Raw genomic sequence first — 24,534 nt, 5'->3', positions numbered from 1 at the left:
TGATTTCTACGTTATTGCCCAGAGCATATTTGAGCTTTTTTTCAGCACACTTTAATGGGCTAATCAGTAATACAATTATTAGAAGGAAGGACTAAAAATACAATACCCTTTTTACAGAGTAAACTGTCTTGTGATATGGAGGAATTTGCAGCACTAGGCCAAGTATTCCTTTGATGTCCTTTTTATAGCAACTTTCATCCTGTCACATAACTCTGTTTAATAATAGAAGTTTCACTTTGAAGATGTTCTCAGTTGCTTTTTATTATTGGACCAGAACTCAAATTCCGGGAGAGTTGCAAAATTTCTTTCAACTATAATTTCTTTACATGGGGAAACATAAAATTTTAGGATATACAAAATATAAATAAATCAATATGCAAAATATAAATACAAATAAAGCAGTAATATGCATTTTTCTATGTCGTTTCTATGTCGTTTCATATTGTTGTCTTTCTGTTACATTTCACTGGTCCCTGCTCACAATTAAAATAGATAAAAGTGATAAACAAACCCACATGTTTACTTTACAGAGTTAGCATATTGCCCCCAACAATTTGGGTCCTCATTTTACCCACCTCAGAAGGATGGAAGGCTGAGTCAACCTTGAGCCTGGTGAGAACTGCCAAATTGCATGCAGCCGGCAGTTAGCAGAAGTAGCCTGCAGTACTGCACTCTAACCCAGTGGTGGGTTAATAACCAGTTTACTACTGGTTTGCTCATACTCGTGTGCACACAACACTGCACGTGAGTTTTGCAGAAGCATCTGGGCGGGTGGGCAGAGCCTCCCGCCGCCACCACTACGGGTTTTGCTAAACCACTACGGGTTTTGCTAAACGGAAGCAACCTACCTTTGCTCTAACCACTGCACCACTGTGGCTCATCTAAATCTGAGTTCAGCATCCTTTTTTAAAAAATTACAGAAAAGCTTTCCAGTGGCCACAATAAAGATATTATGCTAGTATAAATTAATTAATATATTATACTAGTATAAATTAATTAATAAAACTTCATATGTAATTAATCTTTCATTTTCTATTGCATTATTAATTGTAGTTTAGTAGCAAATTTTAGAAGGGCTTTGGGAGTTACAGCCAAGGTTGAAGAGATGTTGCAATCCCATCCAAATGTAATCTCTTTTGATAGTGTGAAATGTAGTTTTCTTCTCATTCTAGACCGAGGTGAGCAACTATGGCCCTTTTAGGCCTTGTGGACTTGCGAAGTCCACAGGTCATAAAGCAGCCATTGTTGCCCATCAATTCTAGACCCAAACATTCTATGTGACATTTTTGAACCATTATTTTCTGAACAGGTCACAAACATTTTCTCACCATTTCCCAAACATGATATTACTTATTTCACTGAAAGCAGTTCACTAACATTAAAATGTCTCAGCAACTGGCTTCAGTGCATACTTTTCTTCCCCCTTCCCAACTCCCTTCACTTGGATAAATCTAACAAGCACTGTCTTTATCAAATCAGTGTGGCATTTGATTTAATCTCCCCAATTCAATCAAAATTGATCCAATGGTTGTGACCTAGTTCATGAGATCATGAAAGGACCAATGCAGGTACTCTTTGACTTATGACCAAATTGGGCCCCCAATTTATGTTGCTAAGTGAGACACTGGTTAAGTGAATTTTGCCTCATTTTACGACCTTTCTAACCATAGTTGTTAAGTAAATCATTGCAGTTGAGTTAGTATCACAGTTGTTAAGTGAATTTGGATTCTCCGTTTGACTCTGTTTGTCAGAAGGTCTCAAAAGCCATTCACATGACCTCAGGACACTGCAACTGTCATAAATGTGAACCAGTTGCCAAGCATCAAAATTATGATTACATGCCACAGGAATGCTGCAAGGGTCATAAGTGTGAAAAATAGTCATAAGTCACTTTTTTCAATCCCATTGTAACTTTGAGAGTCACTAAACAAACTGTTGTAAGTCAAGAACTACCGTTACAAATAAAATTATTGCTTTTGTACAAAATGAGATGAAAAATAAATACATACATATATGTACGTGTATATATATGTATACATATATATATCTTTATTTGTATACAGTTTTTATTTTCAACATACTTGTTTAAATTTTCTTCTACAATAAAACTATGTACCTTGAATGCCCTTTTCATCCTTAGAAAAAGAACACACTAGCCTTTTTGTGCAAATAAAAAATATCTGTTCTGCAATGCCAATGTCATAAAATGGTTGTTTCAAGAGATTCCGTTTTCAAGCAGTCCCCTGAAGAAGTTTTTGCCTGTTCCTGAAAACAGGAAGAGTTCTGCTCTGTCAAGCCTTTGAAATCCTGAGAATGACAGCTACACAAAGTCATACTATCGTGCCTTCTGTTCCGTAAACTGCCTGAAAACGATGGCAGATCACTTCTGATGCTCTTGAACAACATAGTTGATGAAAACCAGTTGAACAAGCTGAAATCTGATTCATCTACTCTTGAACTCCATTGTACTGTGTCATCAACATTCATCAAAGTTGGCTCTAGATCAAGAGCACTTTTCTGAAAATTTTGAAAAGATAGTTCATCATTATCATCAACTACTGAAATATGTCCATTTTCATCACATAATTGCGCACCAAGAGGAGAAACAATAGTATTTAAATCCATTGAACATCCTGGTTTTGGCATCTGAGATAACTCCTCTTTTTGTGGAGATAATTCTGTTGGGTTGTTGTGGTTACAGGTCCTTGAAAAGTCACTAGTAATGAAATATGGGCTTTCGGGAAAATAACCAGTATTTTGATAAATTTGGGAATTGGTGTCCCTTTTGGTAGACAACTTGTTTAAAAGCTGGTTGTGGGAGCCTGGAGGCAGTCTGGACAACTGGCGTCCAAGTTGAAGCTGGGTTGGGAAAAGTGTGCCTTGAAGGATTCTGTACAGAAATCTGATGGAGAGAAGTGAAAGAATTAAAGATGAATGCATCAATTTAAACCTGAATAATATAACAGGGATGATAGCTGTCAGTGCCATTAGGTACAGCAGCCTAGGGAATCAACTCTACCTGAAGGCTTTATTAAACTTGGTTATAACAATAACATTCTTCAAGTTCAATTCCACTATACTTCTTCTGCTTCTTAAATTTCAGTGAACTGGGGAGGGATCTGTCTAAACTACTTCCAAATATTAAGTTGTTGTTCTGGACTTAAAAAATGTTTCAAGTTCCTCAGGTCCCTGAATATCTTCATCAAGGTCATTTTCCTTACTCAAAAAGAATATAGAGTCCCCAATTAATTTTGGTCTTACCCTCTCAGTGTGTTAGAAAATTATGGTCCAGATTCATGGGAATGGACTGCAAATTCACTGCTCTCTTCTGCTGGTAACTCCCCTGAATCTCTAGATAAGTCCTGTAATGAGGCTGTACAAGGAGACTTTCACTTGTCAGCATATCTTTTTGCTGTGCTTTACTTGATGTTCACTTTCCATATTTATTATGGCCAGTGGCAGGAAAAATAAAGTCACTGATTTATTTGGCTTTGTCACCTCTACATTCTGATTATTGCAGCATATGCACATTCTCCCTCCATAGGAATATTGCTCTCAAACAATATGTAGAAAAGAAAAAATGCTGTAAAGTTAACCCTCTAAGTGATGCCCACAAGAAAAAAAAGAGATATACCTGGGAAGCAAAGCCACAACAGGTGAAATAAGACAAGTCAGATAAAACACTGGTTCTCCCATCAGCTTCTCCATAGTCCAGTAGGGATTTGATGGAGGATAGCATATTGGGCAAGAAATATTATAAATGAGTGCCACAATGAAGAATAAAGCAATGCTGAAGCTGCACGATGACAAATGTAGCCAGGTCTGGAAAAAAAAACATATTCAAAATTATTTTCCAATTCTGTACCATACTGGCATTGTGTGTTCAGAACCACAGCTTGAGTGGCAGAGTGTAAAATTCTAGGTCACACTTTTGAAGGTAACTTACCCAGGTTTTGGTTTCTATAGCCAAATGGAGTATTATGGTAAAGAGAGCTGCTGTGGTGATAGGAGTTCCCCATAAAAATATATCCACGTCTGAATCATAATATATCTAAACAAAGTTAAATGAGAATTACGCATTTTTGACAATATAAAACCTGAATATTAACCCATAATCCAAAGTCCAGTAACTATAAAACTTTAGGAATAATCTGCATGTTAGACAGCGTAATGCATATACCTTTTGAGTCTAAACTCAAAAGTTTATCATATGCTTCAAAAGACATTTGTTCCATATGCATTTGACGTTTTTATGTTCCAACAAAAAGCATCTGTAATATGAACCTACAAAATGTACCATTTGAATTAGTCCAGCTATGATTAGAGCAGAAATATTGGCTCCTCTGACTCAAAAATTGTGTCAGAGAATACATGCTTGGAAAATCTTGACAGACTTGAACACTGGGCCTTATCTAACAGAATGAAATTCAACCTAGACAAAAGTAAGATTTTATACTTAGGTAAGAAAATCAACAGTATAGGTACAGGCTAGGTGAAACTTGGCTTAATGCCAGTAATTGTGAGAAGGATCTTGAAGTCCTAGTGGACAATTACTGAAATATAATTACTTAAGTAGCCAACAGTATATGGCAATAGCCAAAAAAGCCAATACAATCCTAGGCTTCATCAATACAGGGATAGAACATGAAATTCTAGTATCACTTTACAAAACCTTAGTAAGACCAAACTTGGAATACTGCATCCAGTTCTGATCACCACAATATAAGAAAAGATGTTGAACCTCTGGAAAGAGTGCAGAGAAAAGCAAAAAAAAATTTTTTTAGGGGGCTGGAGGTTAAAACACACAAAGAACTGTCACAGGAATTAGGTAGGTTTAGTCTAAGGAAAATAAGGTGACATAATAGCAGTGTTCCAATATTTGAGGGGCTTCTACAAAGATGAGAGGGTCAAACTATTTTCCAAAGCACCAAAAGGCAAGATGAGAAACAATGGATTGAAACTAACTAAAGAGAAAAGCAACCTAAAACTAAGGAGAAATATCCTAACAGTCAGAGCAATGGAACAATTTGCCTTCAGAAATTGGGAGTGCATTATTGGAAGCTTTCAAAAAGAGACTGGACAATCATTTATCTGAAATGCTATAGGATCTACTGATAAAACAGAGATTTGGATTAGAAGATCTCCAAGGTCCCTTCCAACTCTAATATTCTATGTTCTAAGATAATTAATACCATGGCTGCATTCCACTTAGTAAGATATAATTGTTTAGACCCTAATTTGGAATATACTAATTACTATGACTATCATAATAAAATTGTTATAGTTAGAAACAAATGCTGAGAACATTACTGATATTTTTGTTCTTTCTGTCTCATCACTCTAGAAAAAAGTTTGTAGAAGTCTTTCCAATTACTCTCCAAGCAATTATTATCCTTGATAACAGCAATAATTTTCTTATGATTTCAATAAATGATGCTGTGTGAGGCAAAATGACCTGCCAACTCCCCACTGCTTCTCTCAAACAATATTAGGAAAAAAAGAAGGCGATGATATGCCCACTGCTAATCCCACTCTTGAAAATTGTTGGAAAATTTTTCTTATTCCTGGAAAAAACTGATAAATGGGGTAATATTTCATAGTTTTTGTTCCTGACACCATCTCTTCCTGTTCTAGCTATATGACATTTAGATCTTTGCTGAAAGGTGCAGGGTATATACAAGTTTTACTGTCAGATGCAAAAAAAATCAGGACTATTCATAAAGTTGCAGTATAGAAGATTTATTCAAGCCTATGCAGAGGAATCTGATCAATTAAAGTTCAACACTAAACTGGCACCAGGTAAGGGTCAACGGAATTTGGGGGTGGGGGGGTGGACTTGGAATACTTGAGGGAACACAATGATGCTAAACTGATGGCACACATACTTGTGCCCCCAGCTGTGCCAGCGTTTCTCCTATATTCATTGGATGTGCACATAAAGCCATTTTCCAATTGCTGGTCCTTCTCCCTTATGGTCCTTATTGATACAGATAACCCAAATCGTAGCAGCGATTTGGGTTATCTGTATCAATAACCCATAAATCTGAATGTCTTTTTGCCTCCACAGCTTCAATAATCCAAGTCATAAATACCAAACTGACCCTCCCAGCACACTTCGTTTCACTTGCAATACATTTGCCACGCCTGGCTTCTTTCCCCCATGATTCAAGAACGGAAGGATTGGAGCATGTTTACCACTGATAACTTACAAAGTAAGGGGTGAAGAAACAAACCAAGCTTTGATAGAGAGCATCAATCATGTTCATCCAAAACATATGCGGCTGGTACTCCTGTAGTGGGGGAGGCAGAGTGAGAGCTTTACCTCTAACGAACCATTTCTTGTTCAAAAAGAAAAAAAAGCTCAGTGATTAGAAGAAGCAAAAGAGTTCATGTAGGGATTTCATCTAGAAAAACTGCTTTAATACAAATAATATTCTGAGCCAAAGAAGCATTCCCAACTAAACTATTTGGCAATTTGACCTGCTCCAACCCAGTCCAACATTTTCCAAAAACCCTTCCCTTTCAAACATAGTTCAGTGGACCACACATTTAGCCTCCTCTTCCTCTCCTCTACTATCCTGCCAAGGGCTACTGAAGGTCCTGACTAAAAATAAATGTTCTAAAGGCCACCTTATCAGCCTATTTTTCCTGAGGCTCATACTCAGGACATGCTGCCCTCCTACCTGGGATAGTAATAGAGCTGATATTAAAGAGCTGGAACAGTAAGTCAGGGATTATTTGGAGGATCAAAGACATTTGAACAGGATAAATAGGTTTGGAATGACTGGCTCAGAAATATTAGATAGGCTTAGTTTGTGTATAAGGCAATTGCCATTTTTTGTGGAAGCAGCTCAGATTTCTTTCTTTATTTTTCTAAGCCAGTCTGTCATGAAAAAGGAAAAGGATTATCCATCTCCTGTACCAGGGACATTACAACCCCACTTCAGTCCTGACAAGACATTACAGGTCAAACTCTGAAGTCATCTGCGAAGTATCTGGATTCCTGAATGTGACTGAGAGTGACATTAATATGACAAAGATATTAGATCCAAATGAGTTAGCTGCATTTAGTTCAGGCAGGCAAAGGAGTTAGGGTCTAGCTTCTGTTGATTTCAAAAAATATAAAGTGCAATTAAACATTATGGATTTAATGGATCATTTTTTTAATTATGGTGATTATACATTATATCCCTAGTAGCAGTAGTCATATGCCTCTCAAGAATTTTTTTTTACATACAGAACTGATTTTATCATCCAGCTATTTGTGCCATTTAACAGTGAGGGATAGAAACACAAAACATAACAGAAATTATTAAAACACATCTCCTTGGAGGCAACTCACATTAAACATATTAAAAAGGGGTCACATACCATCCTGACCCAGGTCAAAGTATTTCTAAATGATGACAGGATCAAGGCCATCTGAATCTTTCCAAAGGCCTCTTTCTGGCAATTTTGGGCAACATTTTTAGTAACTACTCAGGGACTTGGAAAATTCTTATTTTCTTGTGAAATCATTTAGCTATCTGCGCAGAATAAGAGCACATGCATAATTCATTGTTTGGTATTATCATCTATTTCCAATGTGAAAATCTAGAAATGTATTCCGGCCTCAAGCTTCACTGTATTCTGCTGTCAAAATATACAGTCCTGGGAAGAAGAGGGTAGGAATTCTTTTCTACCCTGTAGAATTATTTTACTTTTTGGCTACCTGTTAAAAGTTAGAATGTCGGTATGCCTAATGGTAATATAATGCCCAAATTCTTTACTGATACATATGCATGCTTAATTTGAACAAGGTTTGCATTACTTCTCTACCCTAGTTGCATCTTCAGTTAGCCAACTGGCAGCCCTCCTGGGATTGACAGCTCTCAGTGGCTGTCAATGCCACCAATCATGATATCCTTCTGGACTGGCTTTGGATGCTAGTAGTGATAAGCACTGTTATAATAGTCGCCCACTTTCCTCTGTGGCCAATTCCAATTGGTGTTGGTAGTGGAGAGGTTGAATCTTAGGTCCCTTCAATGTGAGATGCCCAAGGGCTTGAGCTTTTTAACATTACATGAAACTTCCAGGGGAGGTCATCCATCAGTATCAGATCTCATATCACCAGTATGTTGCTGATATTTAATTACCTTATTTTTGGAGTATAAGACGCACCTTTTATCCTCAAAAAAGAGGCTGAAAATCTGGATGCATCTTATACATCAAATACATCATTTTTTGCCTCCCGAAGCCCCGCCCCCTTCACCAAAATGGTTGTGCATACACTTATGGAAGTTTCCAGAGAGCTCCTGGGGACTGGGGAGGGCAGAAATAAGGAAAAAAAACGGGCAATTTTTTTGCCCCCCCCCCAGCAGCACCCTATAAGCCTCCATAAGGTATGCATGCATTTTTTTGAAAAAAAAAAGGGGGCGGTTTTCGTGAAAAACGGGCCTTTTTGGGGAGGTTTGCAGAATGCAAAAACTCCCCCCCCCCTTTTGGACAGCTCTTTAACTGATTGATGAGAATTACATTGATCAAGTGCTGTGCCAGCAGAAACAAAGTCTTAGGTGCTGCAGATTGTCAGTGATTTCCTTTATTTATCCAGCACATGGATAAATACAGCTGGAAACATCTACCTACCTACTTACTTTCTCTCTCTCTCTCCCTACCTACCCTCTCCCTACCTACCTACCTACTTACCTACCTACCTACTCTCTCTCTCCCTACCTATCTACTGTATCTCTCTCTCTCTCTCTCTCTCCCTTTATCTACCTACCTACCTACCTACCTACCTACCTACCTACCTACCTACCTACCTTCCCTCCCTCTCTCTCTCCCTACCTACTGTATTTCTCTATCTTTCTCTCCCTCTCTATCCACCTACCTACCTACCTACCTACCTACCTACCTACCTACCTACCTACCTACTTTTTTAAAAAAAATCCCTCTTCACAACCTTGGTGCATCTTATACTCCGGTGTGTCTTATACTCCGAAAAATATGATATATATCTCCACCCCTAGCTGGACAGGGTTGGCCAAGTGCTTAGAATTTGTAAGGATCTGGATGGCAAGGAATTACTGCAATGTCCTCTACCTAGACCTGCTCTTGAAGACTATCTGAAAACTTCAACTAGTCCAGAATGCAGAAATACACACGGTGATAGGGGCCCTAGGTTTAAGTGCCCCATTTAGCAACTCTGTGGCCTGAGCTCCACTGGCTTCCAGTTTCTTTCAGAGTGCAATTCAAGGTACTGCTCCTCATCTGTAAAGCCCTACATGGCACAGAGCCAGATTATTTTCAGGGCTGTCTTTCCCTAAGGTAATCTATCCATCCTACCTGGCTAGATAGTGTGAGTATGCTTCTAGTTCCTTTCTTAAAAGATTGTTATCTGATGGGAACTAGGAAGTGCCTTTTCCATGGTAGTCTCTGCCCTATGGAATATCTTTTCCCCTGAAGTCTTTGTGTATGTAATTCCATGTGCTACTGTCCTATTAGCCTTCCATAAAGCACTAAAGACTTGGCATTTCCCCTAAGTACAGGAATAAGGTAAGGTGACTACCAGTGACGTGCGGTGAGGTTTATGGCTGGTGAGGCACTGACACAATGGTGGGTTTCAATTTTTTTTAGACTTGTGGACTTCAACTCCCAGAATTCCACAGCCAGGCATGTTCAGTTCCGACTTAAAGTGACAGCATTTGTTTTTCTCCTTTGTAAAAAAGTTTCCTTCATTCTTTTTCTTCTCCCCCCCCTCCTTGCTCCCTCTCTCCCCCATCTCTCAAACAGACAGACAGACAGACAGACAGACACACACACACACACACACACACACACACACAGAAGTTGGATTGGACTAACTCTCCTACCCCCTTCCCTCTCTCACTCTCTCTCTCTCAAACACAGAACACAGAAGTTGGATTGGATATACTTGAAAGCAGCTCCTCTGCCATACCCCACCCTCATTCCCCTGCTGCCTTCCCCAAACACCTTCACCATTGCAAATGCAGCCTGCTATCTGGGTGGGAAATGCCTGAAATGCAATAAAGCCCACCCACCCACTCACCTTCTGCCTGCAGACTGGGGTGAGAGAAGAGGCAGAGAAGCCGGAGGAGAGCCAATCCGAGCCTTTGATTGCAGGCGGAGCCATGTTGCCTTTTCAAACTTGTAATCAGTGAAGCTGGGCTTATATAGTTTTATCCAGTTGTGTGTGTGTGTGTGTGTGTGTTTGAAAAGGCAACGTGGCTCTGCCTGCAATCAAACTACACTTGGGGAGGGATCTACACTTGAGGATGAAGTTTGAATTCCTCCCCCTCCCTCTAACCCACACGTACCTTTTCCAGCTGTTTCAGAGAGGATTTCAACTCTGCTCTTGCCTGTCATCATGAAAAGAAAAAAAATGTAAAAGGAAAAAGGCAAGAGCTGAGGTCAGGCTGAGCTAGTTGCTGCCAGAGTCACTGTGGATGACTCTGCTTAACTGTTTAAAAAAGCCTCTAAAAAAGCACCATCTACAGGAGGAGGCAGAAGAACAACGTGCCTCACCTACATCAGGAATTTTAAGTTTTTAACCCTTGCTTAACTCTGCTCGAGTGATCATAAAACGCCTAAAGTCAGATTAGATGAGGCACGTCATTCTCCTGCCTCCTCCTGTAGAGGGTGCTTTTTAGAGGCTTTTTTAAACAGTTAAGCAGAGTCATCCACGATGACTCTGGCAGCAACTAGCTCAGCCTGACCTCAGCTCTTGCCTTTTTCCTTTTACATTTTTTTCTTTTCATGATGACAGTGGTGAGGCTCTGCCTCCCCTGACTGCACCTACCTGGTGACTACACATCAGAATCTGATTTGGCACTAGATTTTGTTTTTATGCCTTTGGTTTTAATAGCTTTAATATGGTTTTGTGTTATTTTAATTTTTGATTGGGAGGCACCCAGAGTTTGTGATAAGATGAGTGGCTATATAAATATTGTACATAAATAAATAACAATTATATTGCATGATATATCATTATACATTGCAGGGGAATTTTAGATGGGCCTTAATGTTATCCTTTTCAAGAATCCCGAGTCTTTAGTGGTTTTGCTAAAATTAAACAACAACAACAACAAGAGTGAGCTTCATGTGACATTTTAGGACCTGAAAAAATGCAGAAATGAACACATTTTTACCTCCATCTTCTGGCCACTTGTGTAGAGCTGAGGCATAGCAATTAATGTCTCTGCAGGTACATCTTTATCAAGAACTCCAACAATCAATTGAGGAAGAGATGAGAACAATAAGTTAAAGAAGATCAGGTACCACTGATCAATCATTGATGACCCTGAAAATCCACAGTAAAACTGGTACCAGAAAAGAAGGGCGACAAACATCTTTAAAAGAAAAAGAGCAAAACATGAATCTTTAATATTTGCAAGGAGCAGGTTTATGTATAACATTGTAATAAGATAAATATTGAATTTAATAAGTCTAGTTCTAGTTCTTTATCTGACTCAACACAAATCCTATTACAGGTAGTCCTTGACTTATGCCACAACTGAGCCCAAACTTTCTGTTGCAAAGTGAGACATTTGTTAAGTGAATTTTGCCCCATTTTATGACTTTTCTTTCCACAGTTGTTGATTGATTGTTAATTGGCTTGAGGGCTACAATGTTAAAGGTGTTCCGATCTTGACCTATTTGTCAGCTCTCAACCTAAATCCTTACTCGGGCTTCCTTATTATTTGAGGGATTCCATCTCTATGGACACTGATTTTGAAATGTCCACTAGACCAGAGGTGAGAACAATGACCCCTTTATGACTTGTGGATTTCAACTCCCATGGCTGGCTCAGGAATTCTGGGAACTGAAATCCACAAGTCATAAAAGGGCCATCATTCCCCACTCCTGTTCTAGACCATTAGAATGAGCTTTAGTAACTACTAGGAAGATTTTGGAGTATCTTTCATTTACTTCTTTTTCCTCTAGGTTTCTAAATTTATCTGATGTTTTATTCTGCTTATCTGAAGATTTTGTAACATCATTTATATTAACTATTTTTACTTGATGCAGGGCAAACGAAAGCCTCATATCAAATTGGTCCACTTTTCTGATGATGTTATGCATTAGATTTTATACTATAGGAAAAGAAGGCAGTTTTGGTTTTGACTGGATCAAATTGGCTTGGGAACAAGGATTTCTCTCTTCACACTCATCACACAGCATTTTGTGATGTATCCATGTTTACATGCAAGGTAGTTTGAAATGTATAGATCTGTGGTCATTTCATAATAAGTACTCACACAGATAAACTGAATGACTAATAGATTATGAGGATCAAAAAAGCCATCCTAACTACAAAGCAGCCATGCATGTCTTGTAGCTCTTGAAAGGCTTGTTTTTGACTCAGGTTTTTTTTAATTGTTGCATTTTCCTGGTGCATGGTTAGTTTCATATGATTATAAGATTATAAAATATATTTGCATTCATTTGCAGTTGGGTCATTCCAGTGTATCCTTCTGATTTTGCTGGAGGAAATTAAGTCTGGTTTTGTTGTTGCAAAGCCCCATTTTGAAGTTGATATTATTTTCGAATGCAGTCTGATAAATTCTGGCTGATTGGAGAGTTAAAAATAATACGGTGGATCCTTTAAAGTTGAAATCTGTCAAATGTGCTCCATAAAGTATTTCTAAATTGCACATCTTATTCTTGTGATCAAATTTACACATTTTGTTTCTTCTGCATGTGATTCCCTGTCACCCAGCAGGGTCTGCTATTCTTGTAAATGCCAGCCATCTGCATTTTAACAAGCACTGCCAGGCCAAAAACTTTTAAAACAAGGGATAAGTAATTATAGCATTTGTTCCTTAGAATGATATGGAATGGGGCACTTGAAATTAGAGTATCTACTATAGCAGGGGTGTCAAATTCATGTCTTTACAGTGGTGTCATGTGACATATCGGGACTTCCCCCCCTTCAATAAACTGGACATGGGCGTGGGCAGCGTGTGATACATCCAGCACATGTGCCGGGAGTTTGACAGCCCTGTACTACAACATCTGGAACTCTGATTTGCTGCAACCTCTACTTATGTATCACTGGTTCCTTCCTCCATGTTACCTTTTACCCCTTCTCCTGGCTTTGTTTCCCAATTCAATTGTTTTCCACTTTTCATCACAAGATCCTAATCTTCTGCCACATTCTTTTTCTAACATTTATGAACTTCCTTCCTTCCTTCCTTCCTTCCTTCCTTCCCAAGAAAATGACCTTGATGGATAGGAGAAAGTGTCACTACCAAGCTACAGTCAGATAAAAGGAAACCCTAATCTGAGGCAGAACTGTAACTTGAAAAATGTCTCAGAAAAGACTCTAGTTTTCGCAGAGATAAAGGGAGGGGGGAAGCACAATTAGACTTCCAAGATTCTGTTTCTAAAGCAGTTAAAATAAAACTCCTGACTTATATGGCATTGGTTTCTTAGTTTGGTCTAACCTGAACCACCTTTCTCTTTTCTTTAATGAATATTGAGGTCACTTAAAAAAACACCAGTTCCTTTGCTTATAACATTATATTGGAAAAAGTTCTAAAAGAAAGTGAAAGTGAAAGAAACTTACATAAATTATTAGCCACTAATCACCACAGGAACTATAAAGGACTAACTTTACCAGGAGTACAGAGAATGTCTTCTTTTAGACTTACAGGTTCTTGCATCTTATGGAACAAATCAGATGGATCCCATTACTTTAACTTCTATTTTCTTGCCTAAGCCTCTTTCCCCTTCTAGTTTCATAAATATGATTGTAACAGGAAGGATTACAGTATTCCCCATGAATAAAGTTATTATTGGACTAATAAGAATGGTTTACTGAAGCGTAGTCTAAACAACAGAACAGTAGAACAGTAATTTGGCTATGAGATACATGTCCATTCGGAAAAGGTCACACTCTCCTTAAGGAACAAACTTGTTGCATGGGTATGATTTTTATCTGGCACTCATCTCAGCTGCATTCAACATATCATTCATCTCAGCTGAAAATTTATGAGTTTAATAATTAAACCATTTTACATACCCAGAAAACTATCCTATAACTTTAAGAAGAATGGTGTTCTATCAATATGGGACAATTGTTCACTGTAGATACGTTGTTAACATCTCTTGGCCATTTGAGGTCTGGATGTTATAGGAAGTTCTAGTTCAGAGTTCAGAGCCAGCAATGTGAATTTGTTTTAGGCAGCTACTGAAAACTAGCACAAACTCCAGAGCACCAAAATAATCTAGATTTGGTTGCCTTTCATGCTAGGATTTTGCAATCTCTTTCAAATTCTTTTTCTTCTTCGATGTCTTGACTGGAATGCATATTGAATATTTAAAGTTCTGAAGACGCACTATGTAATTACTAATTGAGATCAAAGGGAGAGCATCACAGGCAGGCTTTTCAGCTTGTTGCAATCCAGGAACAAGATATAGGAACAAAGATCACTACAAACTATTATACTTACTGCATTTTTGTAGAAAAAATAGAGCACCATGTTGGCAAGTCGGGAATAACACCAGTGGCCATGCACAAGAAGGAGTTTCTCTAAATATCGGAACTTTGGGACTGCAAAGTCACTCGCCATCACAGCCTTCAATGCAAGAACGATTAAAAGTGACATTATTTATGAATGCTTTTTAAACTATAGAAATGACATATCACAGTTTAGATGGTAGTTAGAAAACCACTGATATCACTGGTTTACAATGATAGAAATGAGAGTCAATAGTGTTTATAAAAAGAGAAAATGTCATTTAACTTGCTTATCAATGTTGTCTATTAAGAGATAATTTTACACGAACCTAGAAAGGAATCTGGAGTTAAAGAAGAGAAAAAATTCACTGCGCAAGAGCTTTCTTATTAGCTAGATGAATGTAACTGGTGTAGAAAAGAGATTGCTAAAAACAGATTACTAGATAAATTAGTAAATTACTTTAACAAGTGTGTCTCATCAGTCATGAAGCAGAAAGGAAGACCCCTGAAATTTGCAGTGCCTGCTTCAATCAGCCTGTTGCTGCTAACAAACAAGATGAGTATTTTTAGACATACAGAAACATATGGACTTAACTCTGCCCCACACTTGTCAGTAAACATAAATTACCTGCATGCCTTCTGGACCAGAAATCCCTACACCAATATCAGCCACTTGGATCATACTGACGTCATTAGCCCCATCACCTGGTGACAAATGGAAAACATATTATTTGTCATAAGCTGAAGTAGTGATTATTAAGGACAGGTAACAACACAAAGGACAATCAAGAGAATTGTGAGAGGGATAAGCTATCCATGAAAGAAATGTCTGCAATTTAGACTAACTATAATTTCAAAGCCTAATCTGTCTCACTTATATAGATGGGATTCATGCCAAGTTAAATCATCTTAAAACAATTTATAGTAATTAAATGACTTATAAAATACAGTTTGCACTTGCTCTTCAGAGCAAAATTGTCATCCATTCAAAAGAGAGAATGAATGAACCAACACCCAAACAGTAAATTCCTTGGTAACCTTATTTGCATACATATGCAAATAAGGTTACCTTATTGGGTATTAGAAGTATGTTTTATGAAAAATGACAAATATATGTTCTAAATGCTGGTAAGAAAGGTGATGCTAAATATTGCAAGTGTAGTTGGGATTTACTTTGAAGAAGAAGCAAGTTTAATTCTGGGAACAAAACAAGCTGAGCCTACAGAACAGGACACAGATAAGCTGTTTTTGTTTGTTTGCATGCTTACAATTAATATTGTATCCAATTACCTAGTTACAGAGAAAATTGATGCTTCTCAAGATGTACCTCATACCTACAGTTGTGGCCAGGAACACTAAAGTCTTAATTTCTAAGGCCTTTCAGGGTCATTCAGAACCCATATAAATTACCTCAGGATTTACTGGAAATAGATTGTCAGATCAGCTGTTCTGTCTTTTCTTGTTGTTCTAAAATGCTGGTCATGACATTATATATAGTTATGAAACAATGCATATTCGCTAAACATCTTAGTTTTCTTTGTTTATCATCAAAGAAAAAGATGCATTTGATTTAAGGTGTTTCTGACAGATACCATGCACATACTCTTGCTTTCTGAATCCAGATCTCTGCAGAGCTCTAAACTCTACACCCCACCCCCAAATAATTTCTCCATGGGGAAATGGTTGAAAACCTGTCATTTTCCCTGCCTTTCTCTCTCTCTCTGCAAAGGTCAGATTTGAAAGGGAGTGTCACTGTCATTTAGAAATCCATTTCTATTATTTTCAGATCCCCGCTTATAAAGTGAAAGTGCAGCTTTTGTTAATGGCTGTTGCTAATGACTGTTTTTGTATTTGCTACAAATATTACATAAAAATATCCAGGATATGATATATTCCACTTTAGTAATCCTTTAATATTACTTTAAACTAGTTGTCCCACAACCAGAACCTCTCCAGATGCATTTTCCTACCTATTCCAGAGTTCTCTTCCAATTATGGCAACATTACTTTTGAATGACAATTTTATGGGAATTTTAGTCCAACGTATTTGGAGATATCATGGTGGGAAGGCGGCGTTAGATGACAATTACATATAGGGAAAGGGAAATCATTTAAAAATATTCAGTGCTATACTATACACTGAGATTCCTGCTTCCTGTTCAAATAACAGTCCATATGTACCTAAGAACAATTTTCCATTTTTTCCATGAAAAACAATGCCAAAATCAAATGATTATCTACACTTGAAATTGATGAAACAATTAGTCAGGATTGACAATGTCTATTTCACTCTAAATCCAAATAAATCTGAATATAATCCATTACTTTCCCTTGAGATTTAACAAGGAAATAATGCCTTCTTAGAACAAATTGGGTACTGAGTATACCAAGCATAAGTTTATATCATGCAAATGCTTGGTATAAACTTATTTTCTCCAATTCCAAAAGTGAGCCTGTATCTGAGGATTACCGGTATTTCTTCTGAACACAGAGCTGGAATGATAAAATAGCAGATGCACTCAAGGAAATGCAATGTTTTGGATTTTTCTTCTACTTGACTAGTTACAAAGGTATGCAAGCAGTAACCTGCAGGACATGATATGCTGCGATTAGAAATCTACAAACAAGCCAAAGTTTGAATGCAAACACTTAGAAACTAAGTTAAACGAGTAAGAAGTTGATGTCTATTGAAGTTAAGCATCCATTCCCTTTCTTTGCTATCCACAAATAGGAAGGGGGGGGGGAGGGAGAGAAGAAAGCAAAGACAACAGCAATCCAGCTTCTATTTTACTCCAGTGTTTTTATTGTGCATGCAGAGTCTTTTATCTCTACCTGAACTGGATGCAAGAAAAGAGTTCAGTTCAGTTCATAAAGCCCCTTCTTCACAACCAGCTGCATTGCAGGAATAATCTGATAACTGACAATGACAATGTCTGGATTTAGCCTGAGCACTGATTTCCTTAGTTAATGGTGAACTGATAGATGCTTACTGGGAATGAAGCTTACATAACTATTATCTTTGCACAAATTGCATAGTCCTTCAAGAGATATTTACGTCATATACTTTTCTCTCTCTCTTGATAGCCATTTCCAAGAACAAGTGAGCTTAGCTGGGAAATACAGCATAGACCTTATTAGCCATGATAAAAGATTTCACCTTTCAGTTTTACATGGTATTATCCATTGAAAGAGAAATAGAGCACCAGTCTTTTGTTATAAAAAGCTTTTTTTATTATAAAAAGCATAAAGCAGCAGACAAATAAACTGCTGCTGGTTTGAGGCTTCTTCAACCTCTTTCTTTCTCTCATAGGTATCCAGTTTCTTCCTTTTATAGCTGTTCTCTACTGCTAGTACTGTCCCTGAGCAGTTAGCAAATTAGCAAGCCCATACCTTCCGTGACACTATGACATCTGCCACAGAGGTATAATACCAAAATTTAATTTCTACAAAGAGAAATGAGGATGTTCACACCTCTAACCATTAAACTATGGTGTCCTCAGAACAAATAAGTCAATAGCTATGGAGGATTCAAATAAGACAGTCCTGTGCAATTTAATTTCCTCTGTTTAGTTTCACACACCTGTTATTATTTGATAAAGGTCATTTCCCCTCACAATTCAGAATTATGTGTCTCTCTATCATCTTTTCCATATCCCCTTGACCACAGTAAACACACCATTTTTTTCATGTTTTGCACATTTCAAATGGCTTTGAAATATAATTACATTCAAACTTCAGAAATCACATTAAAAAACCTATACCAGTGCAGAAACTTATATTAGACATTAATATATTTTTTACAAATACATTTAAAAATCTAATCATGCAGGGTATCCATTTACATGACCTAAAGAACAAAATGCAAACAATGTAAGCATAAGACTTATGAATATATTGGCTTGAATAAAAAACAGGGCTCGTATCCAAATAAAAGGGAATGTTTGCCCTGATGCTTATGCAAACCAATGCTCATTAAGTCAGGATACTTGCCTATGGCCAAAGTCATTGTCTTGAGTTTATCTCTGATCAGTTTTACAACCATCCCTTTTTGAATGGGAGTGGAACGGCAGCATAACACAGAGCGGCATCTTCTGGCTAATGAAAGAAATTTGTCTTCCAGGCCTTTGTCCAGAGCATAAGCCAGGGTCTTCCCATCTATGACTAAGCCCAGGCCGGGCTGGCTCAGTGATGATGACACAGAGAAGGGGGTAAACTCTCCTTTTGTTTTCTGAAGAAAGTTCTCCATTGTTTCACTGTGAAATTTAGACTCTACACAATTCAAGTGTTGTTCCAGCATCGCAGCACACATTTCCTAAATTAGAAAAACAACAAAAACAATTAGGAAAGTAAATGACAGGAGGGCTGCAGCACTGTTTTTAAAATTATGCTTTCATTTTGTTGAAGACATTAATGTAATTTATAAATTAGAATTAACTAACACAATTTCTGGCACAAAGAAAAGCAGAACTACTTCTTTTTTTCCATTAGTGGAAATTCTTAAATTGTTTCACAAGTGGTATGTACAATGTGTGTATGTGTGTGATAGATTGATAGCTAGATGGATGTTAGGTTTTTCAAACGTGGGTTTGTCTTTGCCTCCTTCCTCTGAGAGAAACTGACTGCCCTTAGGTCACCCAGCTGGCTTTGGGCTTATGTACACAAAATACTCTAGGACTGCTTTTCCCAATTCTATGTCCTCCAAACATGTTGAATAGCATGGCCATATTGGATGTGCTAACTGAAAATTGCGAAGAAAGTTGATATAGCAATAGTACTTAAGAGTTATATACCGCTTCACAATGCTTTACAGTCCTCTCTAAGCAGTTTACAGAGTCAGCATATTTCTCCCAGCAATCTGGGTCCTCATTTTACCGACCTTGGAAGGATGAAAGGCTGAGTCAACCTTGATTTGCTGAGAATTGAGCTGCCAAACTGCTGGCAGCTGGCAATGAGTAAAAGTAGCCTACAATACTGCATTCTAATTAATGTGCCACCATGGCTCTTCACTTAGAGGATACCAGATACGATGGCCACTTTAGCAGTTTTGTTCAAAATTAAAAATAAAAAAGTAATCTTTGGCACAATAATAGACACTGGTCACCCTGTTCACAGTTGCATAATACCAACTAAATCTGCCTACCCCAGTGGTGGGATTCAATTTTTTTTTTTTTACTACCTGTTCTGTGGGTGTGACTTGGTGGGCATGGCAGGGGAAGAATACTGTAAAATCTCCATTCCCTCCCGATCAGTTGGGACTTAGAAGACAGCGAATAGATGAGGGCAGGGCCAGTCAGAGGTGGTATTTACCAGTTCTCTGAACTACCCAAAATTTCTGCTACCGGTTCTCCAGAACTGATGAGAACCTGCTGAATACCACTACCCTATCAAACTAAACTATACTAACTAAACCTAGCTGACCAGACACATTTTGCAGCCTAATGAACACTGAGCTGATTTTCTCTCTTCTCATTTTTCTAAAGCAGGCTAGGAAAAAAAAGAATTATATAAATTCTCTCTCTGGTGTCATACAGTGTATACTTGATGAGAATACAGCTGTAGTTGATTTGGTGAATCCCAGTATAACAGGCATGGTTCAGCTTTAAGCATCTTGCAGTATATGGATAACTGTAGGGAGCCGTGGATATGGCCTTGAAGGAATATTCAGAAGCCATTACAGAAACAAGGGCAGAAGCATCTGAAAAAGGAGATATTATTAGGAGGAAGACCATGCTGGCTCCTTCCTGACTCAGTGGGGTATAAAAAGATGGGAAGGTAAAACACAAGCAGAGTTGCAATACAGGCAGATCTCAATTTACAACCACAATTGAGCCCAACCCTTCCGTTGCTAAGCAAGACAATTGTTAGATGATTTTTCCCTCATTTTACAACTTTCTTGCCACAGTTATTAAGTGAATTACTGCAGTTGTTAATTTAGTAACATGGTTGTTAAATGAATCAGGCTTCCCTATTGACTTTGCTTGTCAGAAAGTTGCAAAAGGGAATCATATGGCCCTGGTACAGTGCAACCGTCCTAAATACATGACAGTTGCCAAGCATTTGATTTTGATCATATGTCCACGGAGATGCTGCAATGATTGTAAATGTGAAATATGGTCATAAGTCACTTTTTTGGGTGCTGTTGTAACTTTGAACTGTCACCAGATGAATGATTGTAAGTTCAGAGGAACTTGTATTCCGTTAGTTTAAAATATCTCAATAAATTATGCAGTCTTCCTGTTGAGTTGGTTACTTCATCTGATCTATCTCAAATAGTTTGTCATAACATACTATATATTGCTTATAGTTCACCAGGTTAGAATTGCATGATAATGTCTTCATACCACTGAATCGGCATTCAGAGTAATGATCTCTTCATCATGATCCAATAACTTGCAGGCATAAGCAATATTAATGGCAGTTTCTTGTTTATCTCCTGTTAGAACCCATATCTGAAGGCCAGCCTTGCGCAGATTTGTGATGGTTTCTGGGACCCCATCCTGCAAACGGTCTTCAATGCCAGTTGCACCTGGGACATAAGCAAAAGAAAATAGAAATCATGCTTCAAACATATACTTTAAAAAGAAAGACAAAATGCCAGTTGCACAAATGGAAAGAAATCATTTAAAATATCATTTAATCATCACTGTTACAAAGGAGATGGTTTTGCTGCAATTAATGGACATAATGTAATCAGAAACATATCATGTTAGTAATCACGATCTTATAGAAAAGGTGTTTTATAAGGCTTATAAAGCAAAAGACATTAGACATTTGTAAATTTGTAACACAAATTATTTATTGTGGAATCCATCATCTCAGAGGGTGTGGAAACTCTTTTGCTGAATTTTAAAGTGAATTTTAGTGTTTTAAATTCATGAGTGTCCTGGGGAGGTGACATTATAAGCATCATGATGATGACATTATATACATTGCATATATTGGGGAACTGGCATGATGATATCATAAGATGTGTAACATATGAAATATGGCTAGTACTAGACACATATATTCCAGCTGTTTGGAGCAGGACAGTTGATCAACCTGAATCTTTGCAACACTTATACAGCCCAGCTTCTAGTAAATTCTTTTACCTTTATAAAAGCTGCTCTATACTTAGTTAAATTAAGATGGCTTAATTTAAGCATCAGCCTGGTTTCATTAATTCAGCTGAGTACAGCTACATTTTCATTTATCAAAGTTACTATTACGAAGTTATTTCAAATGTCATTTTCTTCTTTATTTTTTTGTAAATGTTAGAAGATTCTAATTGTTTGGTCCAACAGAAGTAACAGCTCAACAAGAAATGATATTTTTGACTTTACTGAAACAGCAGAGGGTATGTAAGCGAATAATTAATATATGGCTTAGATGCTAAAATACCTAGCAGATGAAGATTTGTCTCTATACGGCTGGCAGACTGGAACAGCAGCTCCTCACGGTTTTCAATAGAGGCTTCTGCTTCAATGTGACTTTTTAACCAGCAAGAATAGTCCTCCTTGCTCAGCACCTTTTGGAAAAATCAAAATCAAAATGCAAACATTTACAGAATGTATAGATCTTAAGCCAATCTAAAGCAAACACTATCAACCATTTCCTAGTGTTCTTTGGGATTGTGACCATAAATCCATTCCCTCCCCCCCCCGGGCCGCCAGTAAAAAAAAGTACCCTAAAATATACACTTCAGGATTTTTTTTTCTGAATCAAATGCTATCCAGATGTCTTGGACTTGATCTCAAAAAGTCTTTAAGCATTGGCCAAGCCATCTGGGATACAGGGCAACAGGGTGGAAAAATTTACATTAAGAAGGAGTGGCCAGATTTTGGGGGGGGGGGCTTACTTTCTTTGCAATGCACAATGTCCTCAAACCATCAGCAGCATACAGGTTAAGAAACCTTTGAGTTTTGCTTCGGATTTTCTTTTGATGCCTGTTTCGAGTGTCATCTGGAAATAACAAAAGAACAGTTAAAATTAGTACTAATCTAGTCGTTTTAACATGACTAGTCTCTTCCCTTTGGTTTTCAGAATTGCTAACTCCTTCTATGAAGTCCCAGGTTTATATTGTTCAAAGGAATTATTTTAAGTATATGGCATAGCTTTTTTCTGAAATTTTCTATGACATTTTTATTATGTACCATTCAGCTGGTCAGCTTAATGTAAAATTAGGAGAGCACCATATTTGTCATCCAGAGGTTTATATACACTGTCAAAGCATACAGAGTGAAGGCTCACTAGTTGTGATTAATTGCAATAGCTGCCTTTTTGGAAATGTAATACTTATGTTGAAAACAAGTTTTAAAACTCCAGGTGAGAAACTTATAGACTGTGAGTTCTAGACCTACCTTAGGAACAAAGCTACGTGAATAATTTTGGGCCAGTCACTCTTTCTCAGTCCCAGGAAAAAGAAAGAGGAAAATCACTTTTGAAATCTTGCCAAGAATATAGAAGGAACCTGTGCAGGTAATTGCTAGGAATCAGTCTTAACTTGACGATACAGAAGAAACCCTTGATTATGTTTTCATTTTTTTAAAAAAAATGGGTTCTTTCTATCAAGCAAAAAAAAAAAAAAGTAAAAGTCATTTTAATAAACTTTTAAGAACACCATCTAGTATAACACTGAAAAATGTTAAGGTCTATGCCAGCTAAAATATTAAGTGTTAATATGATGAATGCACAGGGGTGCCCAATAAATCTTTCAAACACTCCTTCATGATAAGCTTTAATTATTGAGCTGTTTTGCACGAGCAAAACTCTCATGGTCAGAAAAACAAGCATCCAGACAGATGTTTTCACACAGAATACAAATAGCCTCATCAGAAAAGTTTACTTCAACTGGATTTCTTAATCCTGTAACTTTTTTCTAGTTTGGTTTCTAAAAGGCAAAAAAGGTTCATGCTTCTTCCTTTGACATTTCATTACAGAAAATCTTTGAAGTAATTTTCTCTAGCTTTTCCATAAATATTAAAGTAATTATGGCAAGATATTTATGCTGAAACAAACATCTGTCAAAAATTGAAAATTAAATTTCATGCAAACATACCATGCAAATTTGTCACAGGAAACAATCCAATCTGACTACCAAATCTAAAAAGTTGTTTTTATTTCAGTGTCTTGTTTCATTAGCAGCAGAAAAGCCCATAGAATATATTTTATTCATTAATAGTAATTTGCAAATACTATTAATTGTAAAATTGCAAAAGATGCTATCATGTTTTGCATAGTCGCCTACAATTGTGAAAGCTGTAAAAACTAGATGGGAGGAAAATCGACTCATTCAAACTGTTGTGTTGGAGACGGAAATCTTGATATTTGCAGGGTAATTGTTTTTTAAAAATTCAATTTGAACAAAATTAATGTGAAGTGGATGTGCTCCAAAACAAGTGCAGACCTCTAGCAATAAATTTGTATTCAACAGTGTGCCTCACTGCCCCAATTTTGTAGAAAATAAATATGTTGTCCAACAATGGAAGAGTAGATTGTAAAAAGGTTGGAACTGGCAGAAATGACACAAATGACCTGTTTGATCAGGATGAAAACTGCTATGGCATTTTTAAAAGGCTGCAAAACTGGATTTTTGTTAAAAGAAAAAAAAGTGAAATGATAATTTATGAATTTAATGATGAGAATTAAATAGATGAGAATTAAATAATGGGTTGAAGGAATTTCTGGAGTAATTAAGAGGAAGGAAATAGAAAAACATTATATTTCATAATCAATCCTTCCTTCTTCTCTCCCTCCTATCATATCCTATCCTATCTGACCCTACCCTACCCTATACTATACTATCCTTCTTTCATCTTTCTCTGTTCTATTTTTTTCCCTTTGGATTTGACTTTTACTGTATGTAAAATTCTTAATAAATATAAATAAATAACAATAAAGAAAATAAACATGGTGGGTATAGAAATAGTCTAGAGGATAATGGCAGGAAATCTCATTAGCATGGATTCAGGTAAATAGTACTTTGTGATTGGCTATGCCATATCACTTGGCCATTTCAAATATCTCTTTGTCCCAGAATCTCTGTTTATCTCTAGAGTAACCTTATGTAGGTGTTCAAGAATGAAAATTAAAAG

General features: G+C 37.2%; 1 protein-coding gene across 2 annotated transcripts in view; it reads right to left on the bottom strand.

The window, feature by feature from the left end:
• Positions 1-1,998: 1,998 nt before the first annotated feature.
• The window catches only part of ATP10A (ATPase phospholipid transporting 10A (putative)), a 145,620-nt gene continuing 123,084 nt past the window's right edge, over positions 1,999-24,534 (bottom strand). Inside the window, exons 11-21 of one of the 2 annotated variants that reach the window (XM_032226578.1) lie at positions 22,299-22,402; positions 21,842-21,968; positions 20,803-20,987; positions 18,452-18,773; positions 15,090-15,166; positions 14,454-14,579; positions 11,148-11,348; positions 6,210-6,290; positions 3,947-4,051; positions 3,635-3,822; positions 1,999-2,902 (exon numbers count right to left, since the gene is read on the bottom strand). In XM_032226578.1, coding sequence (XP_032082469.1) covers positions 2,200-2,902; positions 3,635-3,822; positions 3,947-4,051; positions 6,210-6,290; positions 11,148-11,348; positions 14,454-14,579; positions 15,090-15,166; positions 18,452-18,773; positions 20,803-20,987; positions 21,842-21,968; positions 22,299-22,402 — 2,219 coding nt within the window. In that variant the 3' untranslated portion in view covers positions 1,999-2,199. The remainder of the gene's footprint in view (positions 2,903-3,634; positions 3,823-3,946; positions 4,052-6,209; positions 6,291-11,147; positions 11,349-14,453; positions 14,580-15,089; positions 15,167-18,451; positions 18,774-20,802; positions 20,988-21,841; positions 21,969-22,298; positions 22,403-24,534) is intronic. The other variant, XM_032226579.1, reaches the window with a different exon arrangement.

This window comes from Thamnophis elegans, chromosome 11, assembly GCF_009769535.1.
Source record: "Thamnophis elegans isolate rThaEle1 chromosome 11, rThaEle1.pri, whole genome shotgun sequence".
In the NCBI taxonomy this organism is placed as follows: Eukaryota; Metazoa; Chordata; class Lepidosauria; order Squamata; family Colubridae; genus Thamnophis; species Thamnophis elegans.
Note: the sequence above shows the minus strand (reverse complement) of the source record. Positions and strands in the feature narration are given on the sequence as shown.